Source organism: Ascaphus truei, unplaced genomic scaffold (assembly GCF_040206685.1).
Source record: "Ascaphus truei isolate aAscTru1 unplaced genomic scaffold, aAscTru1.hap1 HAP1_SCAFFOLD_1440, whole genome shotgun sequence".
NCBI lineage: Eukaryota > Metazoa > Chordata > Amphibia > Anura > Ascaphidae > Ascaphus > Ascaphus truei.
This window is the reverse complement of record NW_027454324.1, coordinates 1-25,000: the sequence shown is the minus strand read 5'-3', so window position 1 is coordinate 25,000 and position 25,000 is coordinate 1. Positions and strand designations below refer to the sequence as shown.

Genomic DNA, 25,000 nt, shown 5'->3' with positions numbered 1-25,000 from the left:
ATACACCCCCACTCCACACACGCAATTTGTAAAGCAATGTGTAAATTGTGGGGCTATTTATATATACACACACACACACACATACATCACTGACATTCAGGGACATTTTATCACCTCTAGCCATAAAACTGCACGGGGGGGGGGGGGGGGGGATTGCTTCCATCACAGATCAGCCCGGGGGGGGGGGGGGGGGGATTGCTTCCATCACAGATCAGCCCGGGGGAGGGATTGCTTCCATCACAGATCAGCCCGGGGGGGGGGGGGGGATTGCTTCCATCACAGATCAGCCCGGGGGAGGGATTGCTTCCATCACAGATCAGCAGGGGGGGGGGGGATTGCTTCCATCACAGATCAGCCCGGGGGGGGGGGGATTGCTTCCATCACAGATCAGCAGGGGGGGGGGGGGGATTGCTTCCATCACAGATCAGCAGGGGGGGGGGGGGATTGCTTCCATCACAGATCAGCCCGGGGGGGGGGGGGATTGCTTCCATCACAGATCAGCACGGGGGGGATTGCTTCCATCACAGATCAGCCCGGGGGGGGATTGCTTCCATCACAGATCAGCCCGGGGGGGGGATTGCTTCCATCACAGATCAGCCCGGGGGGGGGGGGATTGCTTCCATCACAGATCAGCACGGGGGAGGGATTGCTTCCATCACAGATCAGCCAGGGGGGGGGGGATTGCTTCCATCACAGATCAGCAGGGGGGGGGGGATTGCTTCCATCACAGATCAGCCCGGGGGGGGGGGGGGGGGGGATTGCTTCCATCACAGATCAGCACGGGGGGGGGGAGGGATTGCTTCCATCACAGATCAGCACGGGGGGGGGGATTGCTTCCATCACAGATCAGCCCGGGGGGGGGGGGGGATTGCTTCCATCACAGATCAGCCCGGGGGGGGGGGGATTGCTTCCATCACAGATCAGCCCGGGGGGGGGGGGATTGCTTCCATCACAGATCAGCACGGGGGGGGGGGGGGATTGCTTCCATCACAGATCAGCAGGGGGGGGGATTGCTTCCATCACAGATCAGCCCGGGGGAGGGATTGCTTCCATCACAGATCAGCCCGGGGGAGGGATTGCTTCCATCACAGATCAGCCCGGGGGAGGGATTGCTTCCATCACAGATCAGCCCGGGGGAGGGATTGCTTCCATCACAGATCAGCACGGGGGGGGGGGGAGGGGATTGCTTCCATCACAGATCAGCACGGGGGGGGGGGGGATTGCTTCCATCACAGATCAGCCCGGGGGGGGGAGGGGGGATTGCTTCCATCACAGATCAGCCCGGGGGGGGGGGGGGGGGGATTGCTTCCATCACAGATCAGCCCGGGGGGGGGGGGATTGCTTCCATCACAGATCAGCAGGGGGGGGGGGGATTGCTTCCATCACAGATCAGCACGGGGGAGGGATTGCTTCCATCACAAATCAGCAGGGGGGGGGGGGATTGCTTCCATCACAGATCAGCATGGGGGGGGGGATTGCTTCCATCACAGATCAGCCCGGGGGGGGGGGGGATTGCTTCCATCACAGATCAGCACGGGGGGGGGGATTGCTTCCATCACAGATCAGCACGGGGGAGGGATTGCTTCCATCACAGATCAGCGGGGGGGGGGGGGGATTGCTTCCATCACAGATCAGCCCGGGGGGGGGGGGATTGCTTCCATCACAGATCAGCAGGGGGGGGGGGATTGCTTCCATCACAGATCAGCCCGGGGGGGGGGGGGATTGCTTCCATCACAGATCAGCAGGGGGGGGGGGGGATTGCTTCCATCACAGATCACATTCCAGTATACACTGTTTTTAAGTTTAACCCCCGTTTTAGCTTCATTTATTGTAACATCCCTGGTAGAAGAGATCAGTGTATCTCGAAAGCTCGCACAAATAAAAGCCTTTCGTTAGCCACAGAACGGTATCGGCTATTCTTTTTTGATTATATATATATAGTTAAGTTATGATGGGTAAAAAATGTGACAAAAACCCTCCACAGTAAAGCATATAGCAAATGGAAATATTACTCTATGCTCATTTGCATGTCTTAGACAGGTTTCCAGCACTACATACATATATATATATATACACACACACACACACACACACACACACACAGTCAGAGGTATATATATATACTACATACATACACACTGAGATATATATGTGTGTGTATATATATATATATATATATACACACACTGTCAGAGAGGTGTGTGTATGTGTATATCGATATTATGTTACAGTGTAAGTGTTCCCACAGGATGGAGACGTACCACGTGTGGGGTGTGTTACAGTGTAAGTGTTCCCACAGGATGGAGAGGTACCACGTGTGGGGTGTGTTACAGTGTAAGTGTTCCCACAGGATGGAGAGGTACCACGTGTGGGGTGTGTTACAGTGTAAGTGTTCCCACAGGATGGAGACGTACCACGTGTGGGGTGTGTTACAGTGTAAGTGTTCCCACAGGATGGAGAGGTACCACGTGTGGGGTGTGTTACAGTGTAAGTGTTCCCACAGGATGGAGAGGTACCACGTGTGGGGTGTGTTACAGTGTAAGTGTTCCCACAGGATGGAGAGGTACCACGTGTGGGGTGTGTTACAGTGTAAGTGTTCCCACAGGATGGAGAGATACCACGTGTGGGGTGTGTTACAGTGTAAGTGTTCCCACAGGATGGAGAGGTACCACGTTTTGGATTTGATCGGGGAAGGTTCATTTGGACGAGTTTACAAGGGCCGGCGCAAGCACGGCGGAGAGGTGAGGTCACACGGGGTGCGCTGGCAGTGTAGGGAGGTCAGAGGTCACATTGGGTGCGCTGGCAGTGTACGGAGGTCAGAGGTCAGATTGGGTGCGCTGGCAGTGTACGGAGGTCAGAGGTCACATTGGGTGCGCTGGCAGTGTACGTAGGTCAGAGGTCACATTGGGTGCGCTGGCAGTGTACGGGAGGTCAGAGGTCACATTGGGTGCGCTGGCAGTGTACGGAGGTCAGAGGTCACATGGGCTTCACCGGCGTAAGCGGAGCGGGGAGGTCAGAGGTCACTTGGGGTGTGCCGGCACAAGCATGGCGGGGAGGTGAGAGGTCACACGGGGTGCACTGGCAGTGTAGGGAGGTCGGAGGTCACATGGGATGCGCTGGCAGTGTACGGAGGTCAGAGGTCAGATTGGGTGCGCTGGCAGTGTACGGAGGTCAGAGGTCACATTGGGTGCGCTGACAGTGTAGGGAGGTCGGTGGTCACATGGGGTGCGTTGGCAGTGGGAAGAGGTCAGAGGTCACATTGGGTGCGCTGACAGTGTAGGGAGGTTGGTGGTCACATGGGGTGCGTTGGCAGTGGGAAGAGGTCAGAGGTCACCCTTTCTTGTTCCGCAGGTTGTGGCCCTTAAATTTATTCCTAAAGTTGGGCGCTCAGACAAAGAACTGAGAGCCCTGAAGAGAGAGATCCAGATCATGAGGGACCTGAGACACCCCAACATCGTGCGCATGTTAGACAGCTACGAGACAGACCGTGAGGTGAGACTGAGCGAGAGCCCAAGGAGTGAGACGCAAGATACTGTGCGAGAGATCAGAGAGACTGTGCGAGAGAGGCAAAAGACGCACCAAGAGAGTGCAGCTAGGTGAGTCAAACTGGTCTGATCGCTGCGCTCTGATTGGCCGTCTCCACAGGTTGTCGTGGTGACCGAATACGCTGAGGGCGAGCTTTTCCAGATCCTGGAGGATGATGGGAATTTGTCTGAGGAGCTGGTAACTATCTGGGTGCGGTCTCTGTACTCTCACAGGGAAGGGGCGCGCGGTCTCTGCACTCTCACAGGGAAGGGGCGCGCGGTCTCTGCACTCTCACAAGGAAGGGGCGCGCGATCCCTGCACTCTCACATTGTGGTGCGTGCGGTCTCTGCACTCTCACAGGGAGGGGGCGCGCGGTCTCTGCACTCTCACAGGGAAGGGGCGCGCGGTCTCTGCACTCTCACAGGGAAGGGGCGCGCGGTCTCTGCACTCTCACAAGGAAGGGGCGCGCGATCTCTGCACTCTCACGGGGGGTGCGTGCTATCTCTGCACTCTCACAGGGTGGTGCGTGCGGTCTCTGCACTCTCACAGGGAAGGGGCGCGCGATCTCTGCACTCTCACAGGGAAGGGGCGCGCGATCTCTGCACTCTCACAAGGAAGGGGCGCGCGATCTCTGCACTCTCACGGGGTGCGTGCGATCTCTGCACTCTCACAGGGAAAGGGCGCGCGATCTCTGCACTCTCACAGGGAAGGGGCGCGCGGTCTCTGCACTCTCACAGGGAAGGGGCGCGCGGTCTCTGCACTCTCACAAGGAAGGGGCGCGCGATCTCTGCACTCTCACATTGTGGTGCGTGCAGTCTCTGCATTCTCACAGGGGGTGCGTGCGGTCTCTGCACTCTCACAGGGAGGGGGCGCGCGGTCTCTGCACTCTCACAGGGAAGGGGCGCGCGGTCTCTGCACTCTCACAAGGAAGGGGCGCGCGATCTCTGCACTCTCACGGGGGGTGCGTGCGATCTCTGCACTCTCACAGGGTGGTGCGTGCGGTCTCTGCACTCTCACAGGGAAGGGGCGCGCGATCTCTGCACTCTCACAAGGAAGGGGCGCGCGATCTCTGCACTCTCACGGGGTGCGTGCGATCTCTGCACTCTCACAGGGAAAGGGCGCGCGATCTCTGCACTCTCACAGGGAAGGGGCGCGCGGTCTCTGCACTCTCACAGGGAAGGGGCGCGCGGTCTCTGCACTCTCACAAGGAAGGGGCGCGCGATCTCTGCACTCTCACATTGTGGTGCGTGCAGTCTCTGCATTCTCACAGGGGGTGCGTGCGGTCTCTGCACTCTCACAGGGAGGGGGCGCGCGGTCTCTGCACTCTCACAGGGAAGGGGCGCGCGGTCTCTGCACTCTCACAAGGAAGGGGCGCGCGATCTCTGCACTCTCACGGGGGGTGCGTGCGATCTCTGCACTCTCACAGGGTGGTGCGTGCGGTCTCTGCACTCTCACAGGGAAGGGGCGCGCGATCTCTGCACTCTCACAGGGAAGGGGCGCGCGATCTCTGCACTCTCACAAGGAAGGGGCGCGCGATCTCTGCACTCTCACGGGGTGCGTGCGATCTCTGCACTCTCACAGGGTGGTGCGTGCGGTCTCTGCACTCTCACAGGGAAGGGGCGCGCAATCTCTGCACTCTCACAAGGAAGGGGCGCGCGATCTCTGCACTCTCACGGGGTGCGCGCGATCTCTGCACTCACAGGGAAGGGGCGCGCGGTCTCTGCACTCTCACAAGGAAGGGGCGCGATCTCTGCACTCTCACGGGGGGTGCGTGCGATCTCTGCACTCTCACAGGGTGGTGCGTGCGGCCTCTGCACTCTCACAGGGAAGGGGCGCGCGGTCTCTGCACTCTCACAAGGAAGGGGCGCGCGATCTCTGCACTCTCACGGGGTGCGTGCGATCTCTGCACTCTCACAGGGTGGTGCGTGCGGTCTCTGCACTCTCACAGGGAAGGGGCGCGCGATCTCTGCACTCACAGGGGGTGCGTGCGATCTCTGCACTCTCACAGGGAAGGGGCGCGCGATCTCTGCACTCTCACAGGGTGGTGCGTGCGGTCTCTGCACTCTCACAGGGAAGGGGCGCGCGATCTCTGCACTCTCACAGGGAAGGGGCGCGCGGTCTGCACTCTCACAGGGAAGGGGCGCGCGATCTCTGCACTCTCACGGGGGGTGCGTGCGATCTCTGCACTCTCACGTGGAAAGGGCGCGCGATCTCTGCACTCTCACAGGGAAAGGGCGCGCGATCTCTGCACTCTCACAGGGAAAGGGCGCGCGATCTCTGCACTCTCACAGGGAAAGGGCGCACGATCTCTGCACTCTCACAGGGAAGGGGCGCGCGGTCTCTGCACTCTCACAGGGAAAGGGCGCGCGATCTTTGCACTCTCACAGGGAAAGGGCGCGCGATCTCTGCACTCTCACAGGGAAGGGGCGCGCGGTCTCTGCACTCTCACAGGGAAGGGGCGCGCGATCTCTGCACTCTCACAGGGAAGGGGCGCGCGATCTCTGCACTCTCACAGGGAAGGGGCGCGCAATCTCTGCACTCTCACAGGGAAGGGGCGCGCGATCTCTGCACTCTCACAGGGAAGGGGCGCGCGATCTCTGCACTCTCACAGGGAAGGGGCGCGCGATCTCTGCACTCTCACAGGGTGGTGCGTGCGATCTCTGCACTCTCACAGGGTGGTGCGTGCGGTCTCTGCACTCTCACAGGGAAGGGGCGCGCGGTCTCTGCACTCTCACAGGGAAGGGGCGCGCGATCTCTGCACTCTCACAGGGAAGGGGCGCGCGATCTCTGCACTCTCACAGGGTGGTGCGTGCGGTCTCTGCACTCTCACAGGGAAGGGGCGCGCGGTCTCTGCACTCTCACAGGGAAGGGGCGCGCGGTCTCTGCACTCTCACAGGGAAAGGGCGCGCGATCTCTGCACTCTCACAGGGAAGGGGCGCGCGATCTCTGCACTCTCACAGGGAAGGGGCGAGCGGTCTCTGCACTGTCACAGGGTGCTGTCTATCTCTAGGTGAGGGATGTCTCGGCACAGCTGGTATCTGCGCTCTATTACCTGCACTCTCATCGGATTCTGCACAGAGATATGAAACCTCAGAACATTTTGCTGGGAAAAGGAGGAAGCATCAAACTCTGCGACTTCGGGTGAGAGAGAGAGAGGAGAGATATACAGTATATACAAACTGTGCGACTTCGGGTAAGAGAGAGGGGAGAGATATACAGTATATACAAACTGTGCGACTTCGGGTGAGAGAGAGAGAGAGGAGAGATATACAGTATATACAAACTGCGACTTCGGGTGAGAGAGAGGGGAGAGGGGAGAGATATACAGTATATACAAACTGTGCGACTTCGGGTGAGAGAGAGAGGAGAGATATACAGTATATACAAACTGTGAGACTTCGGGAGAGAGAGGGGGGAGAGATATACAGTATATACAAACTGCGACTTCGGGTGAGAGAGAGAGGGGAGAGATATACAGTATATACAAACTGTGCGACTTTGGGTGAGAGAGAGAGAGAGGAGAGATATACAGTATATACAAACTGTTCGACTTCGGGTGAGAGAGAGAGGGGAGAGATATACAGTATATACAAACTGCGACTTCGGGTGAGAGAGAGGGGAGAGATATACAGTATATACAAACTGTGCGACTTCGGGTGAGAGAGAGAGAGGGGAGAGATATACAGTATATACAAACTGCGACTTCGGGTGAGAGAGAGAGAGGGGAGAGATATACAGTATATACAAACTGCGACTTCGGGTGAGAGAGAGGGGAGAGATATACAGTATATACAAACTGTGCGACTTCGGGTGAGAGAGAGAGGGGAGAGATATACAGTATATACAAACTGTGCGACTTCGGGTGAGAGAGAGGGGAGAGAGATATACAGTATATACAAACTGTGCGACTTCGGATGAGAGAGAGGGGAGAGATATACAGTATATACAAACTGTGCGACTTCGGGTGAGAGAGAGGGGAGAGATTTACAGTATATACAAACTGTGCGACTTCGGGTGAGAGAGAGGAGAGATATACAGTATATACAAACTGTGCGACTTCGGGTGAGAGAGAGGGGAGAGATATACAGTATATACAAACTGTGCGACTTCGGGTGAGAGAGAGGGGAGAGATATACAGTATATACAAACTGCGACTTCGGGTGAGAGAGAGAGAGGGGAGAGATATACAGTATATACAAACTGCGACTTCGGGTGAGAGAGAGAGAGGGAAGAGATATACAGTATATACAAACTGTGCGACTTCGGATGAGAGAGAGGGGAGAGATATACAGTATATACAAACTGTGCGACTTCGGGTGAGAGAGAGAGGGGAGAGATATACAGTATATACAAACTGTGCGACTTCGGGTGAGAGAGAGGGGAGAGAGATACAGTATATACAAACTGTGCGACTTCGGGTGAGAGAGAGAGAGGAAAGATATACAGTATATACAAACTGTGCGACTTCGGGTGAGAGAGAGGGGAGAGATATACAGTATATACAAACTGTGCGACTTCGGGTGAGAGAGAGGGGAGAGATATACAGTATATACAAACTGTGCGACTTCGGGTGAGAGAGAGGGGAGAGATATACAGTATATACAAACTGTGAGACTTCGGGTGAGAGAGAGGGGAGAGATATACAGTATATACAAACTGTGCGACTTCGGGTGAGAGAGAGGGGAGAGGGGAGAGATATACAGTATATACAAACTGTGTGACTTCGGGTGAGAGAGAGAGGGGAGAGATATACAGTATATACAAACTGTGCGACTTCGGGTGAGAGAGAGGGGAGAGGGGAGAGATATACAGTATATACAAACTGTGCGACTTCGGGTGAGAGAGAGGAGAGATATACAGTATATACAAACTGTGCGACTTCGGTGAGAGAGAGGGGAGAGATATACAGTATATACAAACTGTGCGACTTCGGGTGAGAGAGAGAGGGGAGAGATATACAGTATATACAAACTGTGCGACTTCGGGAGAGAGAGAGGGGAGAGATATACAGTATATTCAAACTGTGCGACTTCGGGTGAGAGAGAGGGGAGAGATATACAGTATATACAAACTGTGTGACTTCGGGTGAGAGAGAGGGGAGAGATATACAGTATATACAAACTGTGCGACTTCGGGTGAGAGAGAGAGGGGAGAGATATACAGTATATACAAACTGTGCGACTTCGGGGGAGAGAGAGAGGGGAGAGATATACAGTATATACAAACTGTGCGACTTCGGGGGTGAGAGAGAGGGGAGAGATATACAGTATATACAAACTGCGACTTCGGGTGGGGGAGAGATATACAGTATATACAAACTGTGCGACTTCGGGTGAGAGAGAGGGGAGAGATATACAGTATATACAAACTGTGCGACTTCGGGTGAGAGAGAGGGGAGAGATATACAGTATATACAAACTGTGCGACTTCGGGTGAGAGAGAGGGGAGAGATATACAGTATATACAAACTGTGCGACTTCGGGTGAGAGAGAGGGGAGAGATATACAGTATATACAAACTGTGCGACTTCGGGTGAGAGAGAGAGGAGAGAGATATACAGTATATACAAACTGTGCGACTTCGGGTGAGAGAGAGAGAGGAGAGATATACAGTATATACAAACTGTGCGACTTCGGGTGAGAGAGAGGGGAGAGATATACAGTATATACAAACTGCGACTTCGGGTGAGAGAGAGGGGAGAGATATACTGTACAGTATATACAAACTGCGACTTCGGATGAGAGAGAGGGGAGAGATATACAGTATATACAAACTGTGCGACTTCGGGTGAGAGAGAGGGGAGAGATATACTGTACAGTATATACAAACTGCGACTTCGGATGAGAGAGAGGGGAGAGATATACAGTATATACAAACTGTGCGACTTCGGGTGAGAGAGAGAGGGGAGAGATATACAGTATATACAAACTGTGCGACTTCGGGTGAGAGAGGGAAGAGATATACAGTATATACAAACTGTGCGACTTCGGGAGAGAGAGGGGAGAGATATACAGTATATACAAACTGTGAGACTTCGGGAGAGAGAGGGGAGAGATATACAGTATATACAAACTGTGCGACTTCGGGTGAGAGAGAGGGGAGAGATATACAGTATATACAAACTGAGACTTCGGGTGGAGAGAGAGAGGGGAGAGATATACAGTATATACAAACTGTGCGACTTCGGGTGAGAGAGAGGGGAGAGATATACAGTATATACAAACTGTGCGACTTCGGGTGAGAGACAGAGGGGAGAGATATACAGTGTATACAAACTGTGAGACTTCGGGTGAGAGAGAGAGGGGAGAGATATACAGTATATACAAACTGTGCGACTTCGGGTGAGAGAGAGGGGAGAGATATACAGTATATACAAACTGTGCGACTTCGGGTGAGAGAGAGAGAGAGGAGAGATATACAGTATACAAACTGCGACTTCGGGTGAGAGAGAGAGGGGAGAGATATACAGTATATACAAACTGTGCGACTTCGGGAGAGAGAGGGGAGAGATATACAGTATATACAAACTGCGACTTCGGATGAGAGAGAGAGGGGAGAGATATACAGTATATACAAACTGTGCGACTTCGGGTGAGAGAGAGGGGAGAGAGATATACAGTATATACAAACTGTGCGAGTTCGGGTGAGAGAGGGGAGAGATATACAGTATATACAAACTGTGCGACTTCGGGTGAGAGAGGGGAGAGATATACAGTATATACAAACTGTGCGACTTCGGGTGAGAGAGAGGGGAGAGATATACAGTATATACAAACTGTGCGACTTCGGGTGAGAGAGAGAGGGGAGAGATATACAGTATATACAAACTGCGACTTCGGGTGAGAGAGAGGGGAGAGATATACAGTATATACAAACTGTGCGACTTCGGGTGAGAGAGAGAGAGGGGAGAGATATACAGTATATACAAACTGTGCGACTTCGGGTGAGAGAGAGGGGAGAGATATACAGTATATACAAACTGTGCGAGTTCGGGTGAGAGAGGGGAGAGATATACAGTATATACAAACTGCGACTTCGGGTGAGAGAGAGAGAGGAGAGATATACAGTATATACAAACTGTGCGACTTCGGATGAGAGAGAGGGGAGAGATATACAGTTTATACAAACTGCGACTTCGGGTGAGAGAGAGGGGAGAGATATACAGTATATACAAACTGCGACTTCGGGTGAGAGAGAGAGGGGAGAGATATACAGTATATACAAACTGTGCGACTTCGGGTGAGAGAGAGGGGAGAGATATACAGTATATACAAACTGCGACTTCGGATGAGAGAGAGGGGAGAGATATACAGTATTTACAAACTGTGCGACTTCGGGTGAGAGAGAGGGGAGAGATATACAGTATATACAAACTGTGCGACTTCGGGTGAGAGAGAGAGGGGAGAGATATACAGTATATACAAACTGTGCGACTTCGGGTGAGAGAGAGAGGGGAGAGAGATATACAGTATATACAAACTGTGCGACTTCGGGAGAGGGGAGAGATATACAGTATATATAAACTGTGCGACTTCGGGTGAGAGAGAGGGGAGAGATATACAGTATATACAAACTGTGCGACTTCGGGAGAGGGGAGAGATATACAGTATATATAAACTGTGCGACTTCGGGTGAGAGAGAGGGGAGAGATATACAGTATATACAAACTGCGACTTCGGATGAGAGAGAGGGGAGAGATATACAGTATATACAAACTGCGACTTCGGATGAGAGAGAGGGGAGAGATATACAGTATATACAAACTGTGCGACTTCGGGTGAGAGAGAGGGGAGAGATATACAGTATATACAAACTGTGCGAGTTCGGGTGAGAGAGGGGAGAGATATACAGTATATACAAACTGTGCGACTTCGGGTGAGAGAGAGGGGAGAGATATACAGTATATACAAACTGTGCGACTTCGGGTGAGAGAGAGGGGAGAGATATACAGTATATACAAACTGTGCGACTTCGGGTGAGAGAGAGAGGGGAGAGATATTCAGTATATACAAACTGTGCGACTTCGGATGAGAGAGAGAGTGGAGAGATATACAGTATATACAAACTGTGCGACTTCGGGTGAGAGAGAGGGGAGAGATATACAGTATATACAAACTGTGCGACTTCGGGTGAGAGAGAGAGAGAGAGAGGAGAGAGAGATACAGTATATACAAACTGTGCGACTTCGGATGAGAGAGAGGGGAGAGATATACAGTATATACAAACTGTGCGACTTCGGGTGAGAGAGAGGGGAGAGAGATATACAGTATATACAAACTGTGCGACTTCGGGAGAGAGAGAGAGGGGAGAGATATACAGTATATACAAACTGCGACTTCGGGTGAGAGAGAGAGGGGAGAGATATACAGTATATACAAACTGTGCTTCTTCGGGTGAGAGAGAGGGGAGAGATATACAGTATATACAAACTGCGACTTCGGATGAGAGAGAGGGGAGAGATATACAGTATATACAAACTGTGCGACTTCGGGTGAGAGAGAGAGGGGAGAGATATACAGTATATACAAACTGTGCGACTTCGGGTGAGAGAGGGAAGAGATATACAGTATATACAAACTGTGCGACTTCGGGAGAGAGAGGGGAGAGATATACAGTATATACAAACTGTGAGACTTCGGGAGAGAGAGGGGAGAGATATACAGTATATACAAACTGTGCGACTTCGGGTGAGAGAGAGGGGAGAGATATACAGTATATACAAACTGAGACTTCGGGTGGAGAGAGAGAGGGGAGAGATATACAGTATATACAAACTGTGCGACTTCGGGTGAGAGAGAGGGGAGAGATATACAGTATATACAAACTGTGCGACTTCGGGTGAGAGACAGAGGGGAGAGATATACAGTGTATACAAACTGTGAGACTTCGGGTGAGAGAGAGAGGGGAGAGATATACAGTATATACAAACTGTGCGACTTCGGGTGAGAGAGAGGGGAGAGATATACAGTATATACAAACTGTGCGACTTCGGGTGAGAGAGAGAGAGAGGAGAGATATACAGTATACAAACTGCGACTTCGGGTGAGAGAGAGGGGAGAGATATACAGTATATACAAACTGTGCGACTTCGGGAGAGAGAGAGAGGGGAGAGATATACAGTATATACAAACTGCGACTTCGGATGAGAGAGAGAGGGGAGAGATATACAGTATATACAAACTGTGCGACTTCGGGTGAGAGAGAGGGGAGAGAGATATACAGTATATACAAACTGTGCGAGTTCGGGTGAGAGAGGGGAGAGATATACAGTATATACAAACTGTGCGACTTCGGGTGAGAGAGGGGAGAGATATACAGTATATACAAACTGTGCGACTTCGGGTGAGAGAGAGGGGAGAGATATACAGTATATACAAACTGTGCGACTTCGGGTGAGAGAGAGAGAGGGGAGAGATATACAGTATATACAAACTGTGCGACTTCGGGTGAGAGAGGGGAGAGATATACAGTATATACAAACTGTGCGACTTCGGGTGAGAGAGAGGGGAGAGATATACAGTATATACAAACTGTGCGACTTCGGGTGAGAGAGAGAGGGGAGAGATATACAGTATATACAAACTGCGACTTCGGGTGAGAGAGAGGGGAGAGATATACAGTATATACAAACTGTGCGACTTCGGGTGAGAGAGAGAGAGGGGAGAGATATACAGTATATACAAACTGTGCGACTTCGGGTGAGAGAGAGGGGAGAGAGATATACAGTATATACAAACTGTGCGACTTCGGGTGAGAGAGAGGGGAGAGATATACAGTATATACAAACTGTGCGACTTCGGGTGAGAGAGAGGGGAGAGATATACAGTATATACAAACTGTGCGAGTTCGGGTGAGAGAGGGGAGAGATATACAGTATATACAAACTGTGCGACTTCGGATGAGAGAGAGGGGAGAGATATACAGTTTATACAAACTGCGACTTCGGGTGAGAGAGAGGGGAGAGATATACAGTATATACAAACTGTGCGACTTCGGGTGAGAGAGAGGGGAGAGATATACAGTATATACAAACTGTGCGACTTCGGGTGAGAGAGAGAGGGGAGAGATATACAGTATATACAAACTGTGCGACTTCGGGTGAGAGAGAGGGGAGAGAGATATACAGTATATACAAACTGTGCGACTTCGGGTGAGAGAGAGGGGAGAGATATACAGTATATACAAACTGTGCGACTTCGGGTGAGAGAGAGAGGGGAGAGATATACAGTATATACAAACTGTGCGACTTCGGGTGAGAGAGAGGGGAGAGAGATATACAGTATATACAAACTGTGCGACTTCGGGAGAGGGGAGAGATATACAGTATATATAAACTGTGCGACTTCGGGTGAGAGAGAGGGGAGAGATATACAGTATATACAAACTGTGCGACTTCGGGTGAGAGAGAGAGGGGAGAGATATACAGTATATACAAACTGCGACTTCGGATGAGAGAGAGGGGAGAGATATACAGTATATACAAACTGCGACTTCGGATGAGAGAGAGGGGAGAGATATACAGTATATACAAACTGTGCGACTTCGGGTGAGAGAGAGGGGAGAGATATACAGTATATACAAACTGTGCGACTTCGGGTGAGAGAGGGGAGAGATATACAGTATATACAAACTGTGCGAGTTCGGGTGAGAGAGGGGAGAGATATACAGTATATACAAACTGTGCGACTTCGGGTGAGAGAGAGGGGAGAGATATACAGTATATACAAACTGTGCGACTTCGGGTGAGAGAGAGGGGAGAGATATACAGTATATACAAACTGTGCGACTTCGGGTGAGAGAGAGAGGGGAGAGATATTCAGTATATACAAACTGTGCGACTTCGGATGAGAGAGAGAGTGGAGAGATATACAGTATATGCAAACTGTGCGACTTCGGGTGAGAGAGAGGGGAGAGATATACAGTATATACAAACTGTGCGACTTCGGGTGAGAGAGAGAGAGAGGAGAGAGAGATACAGTATATACAAACTGTGCGACTTCGGATGAGAGAGAGGGGAGAGATATACAGTATATACAAACTGTGCGACTTCGGATGAGAGAGAGGGGAGAGAGATACAGTATATACAAACTGCGACTTCGGGTGAGAGAGAGAGGGGAGAGATATACAGTATATACAAACTGTGCGACTTCGGGTGAGAGAGAGGGGAGAGAGATATACAGTATATACAAACTGTGCGACTTCGGGAGAGAGAGAGAGGGGAGAGATATACAGTATATACAAACTGCGACTTCGGGTGAGAGAGAGAGGGGAGAGATATACAGTATATACAAACTGTGACTTCGGGTGAGAGAGAGAGAGAGAGGGGAGAGATATACAGTATATACAAACTGTGCGACTTCGGGTGAGAGAGAGGGGAGAGATATACAGTATATACAAACTGCGACTTCGGGTGAGAGAGAGGGGAGAGAGATATACAGTATATACAAACTGTGCGACTTCGGGTGAGAGAGAGGGGAGAGAGATATACAGTATATACAAACTGTGTGACTTCGGGTGAGAGAGAGAGGGGAGAGATATACAGTATATACAAACTGTGCGACTTCGGGTGAGTCTGTCTGTCTCAGGTTTGCCCGGGAGCTCAGTCTGTCTGTCTGTCTGTCTCAGGTTTGCCCGGGAGCTCAGTCTGTCTGTCTGTCTGTCTCAGGTTTGCCCGGGAGCTCAGTCAGTCTGTCTGTCTGTCTCAGGTTTGCCCGGGAGCTCAGTCTGTCTGTCTGTCTGTCTGTCTGTCTGTCTCAGGTTTGCCCGGGAGCTCAGTCAGTCTGTCTGTCTGTCTGTCTGTCTCAGGTTTGCCCGGGAGCTCTGTCTGTCTGTCTGTCTGTCTGTCTGTCTGTCTGTCTGTCTGTCTGTCTGTCTCAGGTTTGCCCAGGAGCTCAGTCAGTCTGTCTGTCTGTCTGTCTCAGGTTTGCCCGGGAGCTCAGTCTGTCTGTCTGTCTGTCTGTCTCAGGTTTGCCCGGGAGCTCAGTCAGTCTGTCTGTCTGTCTGTCTCAGGTTTGCCCGGGAGCTCAGTCAGTCTGTCTGTCTGTCTGTCTCAGGTTTGCCCGGGAGCTCAGTCTGTCTGTCTGTCTGTCTGTCTCAGGTTTGCCCGGGAGCTCAGTCTGTCTGTCTGTCTGTCTGTCTCAGGTTTGCCCGGGAGCTCAGTCTGTCTGTCTGTCTGTCTGTCTGTCTGTCTCAGGTTTGCCCGGGAGCTCAGTCTGTCTGTCTGTCTGTCTGTCTCAGGTTTGCCCGGGAGCTCAGTCTGTCTGTCTGTCTCAGGTTTGCCCGGGAGCTCAGTCTGTCTGTCTGTCTGTCTGTCTGTCTGTCTGTCTCAGGTTTGCCCGGGAGCTCTGTCTGTCTGTCTGTCTGTCTGTCTCAGGTTTGCCCGGGATCTCAGTCTGTCTGTCTGTCTGTCTGTCTCAGGTTTGCCCGGGAGCTCAGTCAGTCTGTCTGTCTGTCTGTCTCAGGTTTGCCCGGGAGCTCAGTCAGTCTGTCAGTCTGTCTGTCTGTCTGTCTGTCTTAGGTTTGCCCGGGAGCTCAGTCTGTCTGTCTGTCTGTCTGTCTGTCTCAGGTTTGCCCGGGAGCTCAGTCTGTCTGTCTGTCTGTCTGTCTGTCTCAGGTTTGCCCGGGAGCTCAGTCAGTCTGTCTGTCTGTCTCAGGTTTGCCCGGGAGCTCAGTCTTGACACCCTAGTTGTACGTTCTATAAAGGGGACCCCCCTATACATGTCTCCGGAGCTGGTCCTTGAGCGTCCGTATGATCACCGCTCGGACCTGTGGGCGCTGGGCTGCATTGTGTACGAGCTGCTGGTCGGGACTCCGCCCTTTTACACGCACAGCATCTTCCAGCTGGTTAGCATCATTACCCAGCAGGCCGTGCGGTGGCCACGGAGTGTATCCCCCGAACTCAGGGTAAGGATATATTATATGGGGTGGAAATACAGGAGGGGCGGAGTCGGTGCAGGGAGGAGGGAGGAGGGGATACACCAGGGGGGGGTATAGACAGGAGGGGATACAGGGCGGGGTTAGAGAGGAGGGGTAACAGGGTGGGGATAGAGAGGAAGGAAGGGATACAGGGGGGCATAGAGATGGGGTAATGCAGGGGTGGGGGGTATAGAGGAGAGGGATACAGAGGGGAATAGAAAGGAGGGGTGTGACGGGAGGGGGTAACCAGGCTCTCTAATAAAGGTCAAGCCCGTTTTACTAACCCCTGTTCCGTGTATAAGGGTCCGAGAGAGTCAGCTCTTTGGCCCAGTAACATTGTATCACTGTGTTATACTGTCAGTAATAAAGGTATTTTATTACAAAAGTCGGGACATAGAATGTCTCTCCCTGCCCCCGCTCTCCCTGCCGCCTCTCTCCCTCCCGCCTCTCCCTGCCGCCTCTCTCCCTGCCGCCTCTCTCCCTCCCGCCTCTCTCCCTGCCGCCTCTCTCCCTGCCGCCTCTCTCCCTGCCGCCTCTCTCCCTGCCGCCTCTCTCCCTGCCGCCTCTCTCCCTCCCGCCTCTCTCCCTGCCCCCTCTCCCTGCCGCCTCTCTCCCTGCCGCCTCTCTCCCTCCCGCCTCTCTCCCTGCCGCCTCTCTCCCTCCCGCCTCTCCCTGCCGTCTCTCTCCCTCCTGCCTCTCTCCCTCCCGCCTCTCTCCCTGCCGCCTCTCCCTGCTGCCTCTCTCCCTCCCGCCTCTCTCCCTGCCGCCTCTCTCCCTGCCGCCTCTCTCCCTGCCGCCTCTCTCCCTGCCGCCTCTCTCCCTGCCGCCTCTCTCCCTGCCGCCTCTCTCCCTGCCGCCTCTCTCCCTGCCCCCTCTCCCCCTACCGCCTCTCTCCCTGCCGCCTCTCTCCCTGCCGCCTCTCTCCCTGCCGCCTCTCTCCCTGCCGCCTCTCTCCCTGCCGCCTCTCTCCCTGCCGCCTCTCTCCCTGCCCCCTCTCCCCCTGCCGCCTCTCTCCCTGCCGCCTCTCTCCCTGCCGCCTCTCTCCCTGCCGCCTCTCTCCCTGCCGCCTCTCTCCCTGCCGCCTCTCTCCCTGCCGCCTCTCTCCCTGCCGCCTCTCTCCCTGCCGCCTCTCTCCCTCCCGCCTCTCTCCCTCCCGCCTCTCTCCCTGCCGCCTCTCTCCCTGCCGCCTCTCTCCCTGCCGCCTCTCTCCCTGCCGCCTCTCTCCCTGCCGCCTCTCTCCCTGCCGCCTCTCTCCCTGCCGCCTCTCTCCCTGCCGCCTCTCTCCCTGCCCCCTCTCCCCCTACCGCCTCTCCCCCTGCCGCCTCTCTCCCTGCCGCCTCTCTCCCTGCCGCCTCTCTCCCTGCCCCCTCTCCCCCTACCGCCTCTCCCCCTGCCGCCTCTCTCCCTGCCGCCTCTCTCCCTGCCGCCTCTCTCCCTCCCGCCTCTCTCCCTCCCGCCTCTCTCCCTGCCGCCTCTCTCCCTGCCGCCTCTCTCCCTGCCGCCTCTCTCCCTGCCGCCTCTCTCCCTGCTCCCTCTCCCTGCCGCCTCTCTCCCTGCCGCCTCTCTCCCTGCCGCCTCTCTCCCTCCCGCCTCTCTCCCTCCCGCCTCTCTCCCTCCCGCCTCTCTCCCTCCCGCCTCTCTCCCTGCCGCCTCTCTCCCTGCCGCCTCTCTCCCTGCCGCCTCTCTCCCTGCCGCCTCTCTCCCTGCTCCCTCTCCCTGCCGCCTCTCTCCCTCCCGCCTCTCCCTGCCGCCTCTCTCCCTCCCGCCTCTCTCCCTCCCGCCTCTCTCCCTGCCGCCTCTCTCCCTCCCGCCTCTCCCCCTGCCCCCTCTCCCCCTGCCGCCTCTCCCCCTGCCGCCTCTCCCCCTGCCGCCTCTCCCCCTGCCGCCTCTCTTCCTGCCGCCTCTCTCCCTGCCGCCTCTCTCCCTGTCGCCTCTCTCCCTGTCGCCTCTCTCCCTGCCGCCTCTCTCCCTGCCGCCTCTCTCCCTCCCGCCTCTCTCCCTGCCGCCTCTCCCTGCCGCCTCTCCCTGCCGCCTCTCTCCCTGCCCCCTCTCTCCCTGCCGCCTCTCTCCCTGCCGCCTCTCTCCCTGCCGCCTCTCTCCCTGCCCCCTCTCTCCCTGCCCCCTCTCTCCCTGCCGCCTCTCTCCCTGCCCCCTTTCTCCCCGCCGCCTCTCCCCCTGCCCCCTCTCTCCCTCCCGCCTCTCTCCCTGCCGCCTCTCTCCCTGCCTCGTCTCTCCCTGCCGCCTCTCTCCCTGCCCCCTCTCCCCCTGCCCCTCTCTCCCTGCCGCCTCTCTCCCTGCCGCCTCTCTCCCTGCCGCCTCTCTCCCTGCCGCCTCTCTCCCTGCCGCCTCTCTCCCTCCCCGCCTCCCCCTGCCGGCACTCTCCCTGCCGCCTCTCTCCCTGCCGCCTCTCTCCCTGCCCCCTCTCTCCCTGCCCCCTCTCTCCCTGCCGCCTCTCTCCCTGCCCCCTTTCTCCCCGCCGCCTCTCCCCCTGCCCCCTCTCTCCCTGCCGCCTCTCCCCCTGCCGCCTCTCTCCCTGCCGCCTCTCCCCCTGCCGCCTCTCTCCCTGCCGCCTCTCTCCCTGCCGCCTCTCTCCCTGCCGCCTCTCTCCCTGCCGCCTCTCCCCCTGCCGCCTCTCTCCCTGCCCCCTCTCTCCCTGCCGCCTCTCTCCCTCCCGCCTCCCCCTGCCGCCTCTCCCCCTGCCGCCTCTCTCCCTCCCGCCTCTCTCCCTGCCGCCTCTCTCCCTCCCGCCTCTCCCCCTGCCCCCTCTCCCCCTGCCGCCTCTCCCCCTGCCGCCTCTCCCCCTGCCGCCTCTCCCCCTGCCGCCTCTCCCCCTGCCGCCTCTCTCCCTGCCGCCTCTCTCCCTCCCGCCTCTCTCCCTGCCGCCTCTCTCCCTCCCGCCTCTCCCCCTGCCCCCTCTCCCCCTGCCGCCTCTCCCCCTGCCGCCTCTCTCCCTGCCCCCTCTCCCCCTGCCCCTCTCTCCCTGCCGCCTCTCTCCCTGCCGCCTCTCTCCCTGCCGCCTCTCTCCCTGCCGCCTCTCTCCCTGCCGCCTCTCTCCCTCCCGCCTCCCCCTGCCGGCACTCTCCCTGCCGCCTCTCTCCCTGCCGCCTCTCTCCCTGCCCCCTCTCTCCCTGCCCCCTCTCTCCCTGCCGCCTCTCTCCCTGCCCCCTTTCTCCCCGCCGCCTCTCCCCCTGCCCCCTCTCTCCCTGCCGCCTCTCCCCCTGCCGCCTCTCTCCCTGCCGCCTCTCCCCCTGCCGCCTCTCTCCCTGCCGCCTCTCTCCCTGCCGCCTCTCTCCCTGCCGCCTCTCCCCCTGCCGCCTCTCTCCCTGCCCCCTCTCTCCCTGCCGCCTCTCTCCCTCCCGCCTCTCCCCCTGCCGCCTCTCTCCCTGCCGCCTCTCTCCCTCCCGCCTCTCTCCCTGCCCGCCTCTCTCCCTCCCGCCTCTCCCCCTGCCCCCTCTCCCCCTGCCGCCTCTCCCCCTGCCGCCTCTCTCCCTGCCCCCTCTCCCCCCTGCCCCTCTCTCCCTGCCGCCTCTCTCCCTGCCGCCTCTCTCCCTGCCGCCTCTCTCCCTGCCGCCTCTCTCCCTGCCGCCTCTCTCCCTGCCGCCTCTCTCCCTGCCGCCTCTCTCCCTCCCGCCTCCCCCTGCCGGCACTCTCCCTGCCGCCTCTCTCCCTGCCGCCTCTCTCCCTGCCCCCTCTCTCCCTGCCCCCTCTCTCCCTGCTGCCTCTCTCCCTGCCCCCTTTCTCCCCGCCGCCTCTCCCCCTGCCCCCTCTCTCCCTGCCGCCTCTCCCCCTGCCGCCTCTCTCCCTGCCGCCTCTCCCCCTGCCGCCTCTCTCCCTGCCGCCTCTCTCCCTGCCGCCTCTCTCCCCTGCCGCCTCTCTCCCTGCCGCCTCTCTCCCTGCCGCCTCTCCCCCTGCCGCCTCTCTCCCTGCCCCCTCTCTCCCTGCCGCCTCTCTCCCTCCCGCCTCCCCCTGCCGCCTCTCCCCCTGCCGCCTCTCTCCCTCCCGCCTCTCTCCCTGCCGCCTCTCTCCCTCCCGCCTCTCCCCCTGCCCCCTCTCCCCCTGCCGCCTCTCCCCCTGCCGCCTCTCCCCCTGCCGCCTCTCCCCCTGCCGCCTCTCCCCCTGCCGCCTCTCTCCCTGCCGCCTCTCTCCCTCCCGCCTCTCTCCCTGCCGCCTCTCTCCCTGCCTCGTCTCTCCCTGCCGCCTCTCTCCCTGCCGCCTCTCTCCCTGCCGCCTCTCTCCCTGCCCCCTCTCCCCCTGCCGCCTCTCCCCCTGCCGCCTCTCTCCCTGCCGCCTCTCTCCCTGCCGCCTCTCTCCCTGCCGCCTCTCTCCCTGCCGCCTCTCTCCCTGCCGCCTCTCTCCCTGCCGCCTCTCTCCCTCCCGCCTCTCTCCCTGCCGCCTCTCTCCCTGCCGCCTCTCTCCCTGCCGCCTCTCTCCCTGCCGCCTCTCTCCCTGCCGCCTCTCTCCCTGCCGCCTCTCTCCCTGCCGCCTCTCTCCCTGCCGCCTCTCTCCCTGCCGCCTCTCTCCCTGCCCCCTCTCCCCCTGCCGCCTCTCTCCCTGCCGCCTCTCTCCCTGCCGCCTCTCTCCCTGCCGCCTCTCTCCCTGCCCCCTCTCCCCCTGCCGCCTCTCCCCCTGCCGCCTCTCCCCCTGCCGCCTCTCTCCCTGCCCGCCTCTCTCCCTGCCGCCTCTCTCCCTCCCGCCTCTCTCCCTGCCGCCTCTCTCCCTGCCGCCTCTCTCCCTGCCGCCTCTCTCCCTGCCGCCTCTCTCCCTGCCGCCTCTCTCCCTGCTCCCTCTCCCTGCCGCCTCTCTCCCTGCCGCCTCTCTCCCTGCCGCCTCTCTCCCTGCCGCCTCTCTCCCCTCCCGCCTCTCTCCCTGCCGCCTCTCTCCCTGCCGCCTCTCTCCCTGCCGCCTCTCTCCCTGCCGCCTCTCTCCCTGCCGCCTCTCTCCCTGCTCCCTCTCCCTGCCGCCTCTCTCCCTCCCGCCTCTCCCTGCCGCCTCTCTCCCTCCCGCCTCTCTCCCTCCCGCCTCTCTCCCTGCCGCCTCTCGTCCCTCCCCCCCTCTCCCCCTGCCCCCTCTCCCCCTGCCGCCTCTCCCCCTGCCGCCTCTCCCCCTGCCGCCTCTCCCCCTGCCGCCTCTCTTCCTGCCGCCTCTCTCCCTGCCGCCTCTCTCCCTGTCGCCTCTCTCCCTGTCGCCTCTCTCCCTGCCGCCTCTCTCCCTGCCGCCTCTCTCCCTCCCGCCTCTCTCCCTGCCGCCTCTCCCTGCCGCCTCTCCCTGCCGCCTCTCTCCCTGCCCCCTCTCTCCCTGCCGCCTCTCTCCCTGCCGCCTCTCTCCCTGCCGCCTCTCTCCCTGCCGCCTCTCTCCCTGCCCCCTCTCTCCCTGCCCCCTCTCTCCCTGCCGCCTCTCTCCCTGCCCCCTTTCTCCCCGCCGCCTCTCCCCCTGCCCCCTCTCTCCCTCCCGCCTCTCTCCCTGCCGCCTCTCTCCCTGCCTCGTCTCTCCCTGCCGCCTCTCTCCCTGCCCCCTCTCCCCCTGCCCCTCTCTCCCTGCCGCCTCTCTCCCTGCCGCCTCTCTCCCTGCCGCCTCTCTCCCTGCCGCCTCTCTCCCTCCCGCCTCCCCCTGCCGGCACTCTCCCTGCCGCCTCTCTCCCTGCCGCCTCTCTCCCTGCCCCCTCTCTCCCTGCCCCCTCTCTCCCTGCCGCCTCTCTCCCTGCCCCCTTTCTCCCCGCCGCCTCTCCCCCCTGCCCCCTCTCTCCCTGCCGCCTCTCCCCCTGCCGCCTCTCTCCCTGCCGCCTCTCCCCCTGCCGCCTCTCTCCCTGCCGCCTCTCTCCCTGCCGCCTCTCTCCCTGCCGCCTCTCTCCCTGCCGCCTCTCCCCCTGCCGCCTCTCTCCCTGCCCCCTCTCTCCCTGCCGCCTCTCTCCCTCCCGCCTCCCCCTGCCGCCTCTCCCCCTGCCGCCTCTCTCCCTCCCGCCTCTCTCCCTGCCGCCTCTCTCCCTCCCGCCTCTCCCCCCTGCCCCCTCTCCCCCTGCCGCCTCTCCCCCTGCCGCCTCTCCCCCTGCCGCCTCTCCCCCTGCCGCCTCTCTCCCTGCCGCCTCTCTCCCTCCCGCCTCTCTCCCTGCCGCCTCTCTCCCTCCCGCCTCTCCCCCTGCCCCCTCTCCCCCTGCCGCCTCTCCCCCTGCCGCCTCTCCCCCTGCCGCCTCTCCCCTGCCGCCTCTCTCCCTGCCGCCTCTCTCCCTGCCGCCTCTCTCCCTGCCGCCTCTCTCCCTGCCGCCTCTCTCCCTGCCGCCTCTCTCCCTGTCGCCTCTCTCCCTGCCGCCTCTCTCCCTGCCGCCTCTCTCCCTCCCGCCTCTCTCCCTGCCGCCTCTCCCTGCCGCCTCTCCCTGCCGCCTCTCTCCCTGCCCCCTCTCTCCCTGCCCCCTCTCTCCCTGCCGCCTCTCTCCCTGCCGCCTCTCTCCCTGTCGCCTCTCTCCCTGTCGCCTCTCTCCCTGCCGCCTCTCTCCCTGCCGCCTCTCTCCCTCCCGCCTCTCTCCCTGCCGCCTCTCCCTGCCGCCTCCTCTCCCTGCCGCCTCTCTCCCTGCCCCCTCTCTCCCTGCCCCCTCTCTCCCTGCCGCCTCTCTCCCTGCCCCCTTTCTCCCCGCCGCCTCTCCCCCTGCCCCCTCTCTCCCTCCCGCCTCTCTCCCTGCCGCCTCTCTCCCTGCCTCGTCTCTCCCTGCCGCCTCTCTCCCTGCCCCCTCTCCCCCTGCCCCTCTCTCCCTGCCGCCCCTCTCCCTGCCGCCTCTCTCCCTGCCGCCTCTCTCCCTGCCGCCTCTCTCCCTCCCGCCTCTCCCCCTGCCCCCTCTCCCCCTGCCGCCTCTCCCCCTGCCGCCTCTCTCCCTGCCCCCTCTCCCCCTGCCCCTCTCTCCCTGCCGCCTCTCTCCCTGCCGCCTCTCTCCCTGCCGCCTCTCTCCCTGCCGCCTCTCTCCCTGCCGCCTCTCTCCCTCCCGCCTCCCCCTGCCGGCACTCTCCCTGCCGCCTCTCTCCCTGCCCCCTCTCTCCCTGCCCCCCTCTCTCCCCTGCCGCCTCTCTCCCTGCCCCCTTTCTCCCCGCCGCCTCTCCCCCTGCCCCCTCTCTCCCTGCCGCCTCTCCCCCTGCCGCCTCTCTCCCTGCCGCCTCTCCCCCTGCCGCCTCTCTCCCTCCCGCCTCTCTCCCTGCCGCCTCTCTCCCTGCCGCCTCTCTCCCTGCCCCGTCTCTCCCTGCCGCCTCTCTCCCTGCCCCCTCTCCCCCTGCCCCTCTCTCCCTGCCGCCTCTCTCCCTGCCGCCTCTCTCCCTGCCGCCTCTCTCCCTGCCGCCTCTCTCCCTGCCGCCTCTCTCCCTGCCGCCTCTCTCCCTGCCGCCTCTCTCCCTGCCGCCTCTCTCCCTCCCGCCTCCCCCTGCCGGCACTCTCCCTGCCGCCTCTCTCCCTGCCGCCTCTCTCCCTGCCGCCTCTCTCCCTCCCGCCTCCCCCTGCCGCCTCTCTCCCTGCCGCCTCTCTCCCTGCCGCCTCTCTCCCTGCCGCCTCTCTCCCTGCCGCCTCTCCCCCTGCCGCCTCTCCCTGCCGCCTCTCCCCCTGCCGCCTCTCCCCCTGCCGCCTCTCTCCCTGCCCCCTCTCTCCCTGCCGCCTCTCTCCCTGCCGCCTCTCTCCCTGCCACCTCTCCCTGCCGCCTCTCTCCCTGCCCCCTCTCTCCCTGCCCCCTCTCTCCCTGCCGCCTCTCCCCCTGCCGCCTCTCTCCCTGCCGCCTCTCTCCCTGCCGCCTCTCTCCCTCCCGCCTCCCCTGCCGCCTCCTCCCTGCCGCCTCCCTCCCCTCCCCCGCCTCTCCTCCCCCCCCCTGCGCCTCTCCCTGCCGCCTCTCTCCCTGCCGCCTCTCTCCCTCCCGCCTCTCTCCCTCCCGCCTCTCTCCCTGCCGCCTCTCCCTGCCGCCTCTCTCCCCTGCCGCCTCTCCCCCTGCCGCCTCTCCCTCCCGCCTCTCTCCCTCCCGCCTCTCTCCCTCCCGCCTCTCTCCCTGCCGCCTCTCTCCCTGCCGCCTCTCCCCCTGCCGCCTCTCCCTCCCGCCTCTCTCCCTCCCGCCTCTCTCCCTGCCGCCTCTCCCCCTGCCGCCTCTCCCTCCCGCCTCTCTCCCTCCCGCCTCTCTCCCTGCCGCCTCTCCCTGCCCCCTCTCCCCCCTACCGCCTCTCTCCCTGCCGCCTCTCTCCCTGCCGCCTCTCTCCCTGCCGCCTCTCTCCCTGCCGCCTCTCTCCCTGCCGCCTCTCTCCCTGCCGCCTCTCTCCCTGCCCCCTCTCCCCCTACCCGCCTCTCTCCCTGCCGCCTCTCTCCCTGCCGCCTCTCTCCCTGCCGCCTCTCTCCCTGCCGCCTCTCTCCCTGCCGCCTCTCCCCCTGCCGCCTCTCTCCCTGCCGCCTCTCCCCCTGCCGCCTCTCTCCCTGCCGCCTCTCTCCCTGCCGCCTCTCTCCCTGCCGCCTCTCTCCCTGCCGCCTCTCCCCCTGCCGCCTCTCTCCCTGCCCCCTCTCTCCCTGCCGCCTCTCTCCCTCCCGCCTCCCCCTGCCGCCTCTCCCCCTGCCA

At 59.6% G+C, this 25,000-nt stretch overlaps 1 protein-coding gene across 1 annotated transcript in view; it reads left to right on the top strand.

Moving 5' to 3' along the window:
• The window catches only part of LOC142475937 (serine/threonine-protein kinase 36-like), a gene marked incomplete at its 3' end in the record, with an annotated part of 17,220 nt that extends 746 nt beyond the window's left edge, over positions 1-16,474 (top strand). The window contains exons 2-6 of the mRNA XM_075581600.1: positions 2,657-2,741; positions 3,352-3,492; positions 3,646-3,723; positions 6,536-6,666; positions 16,179-16,474. Coding sequence (XP_075437715.1) covers positions 2,658-2,741; positions 3,352-3,492; positions 3,646-3,723; positions 6,536-6,666; positions 16,179-16,474 — 730 coding nt within the window. The remainder of the gene's footprint in view (positions 1-2,656; positions 2,742-3,351; positions 3,493-3,645; positions 3,724-6,535; positions 6,667-16,178) is intronic.
• Positions 16,475-25,000: the final 8,526 nt, after the last annotated feature.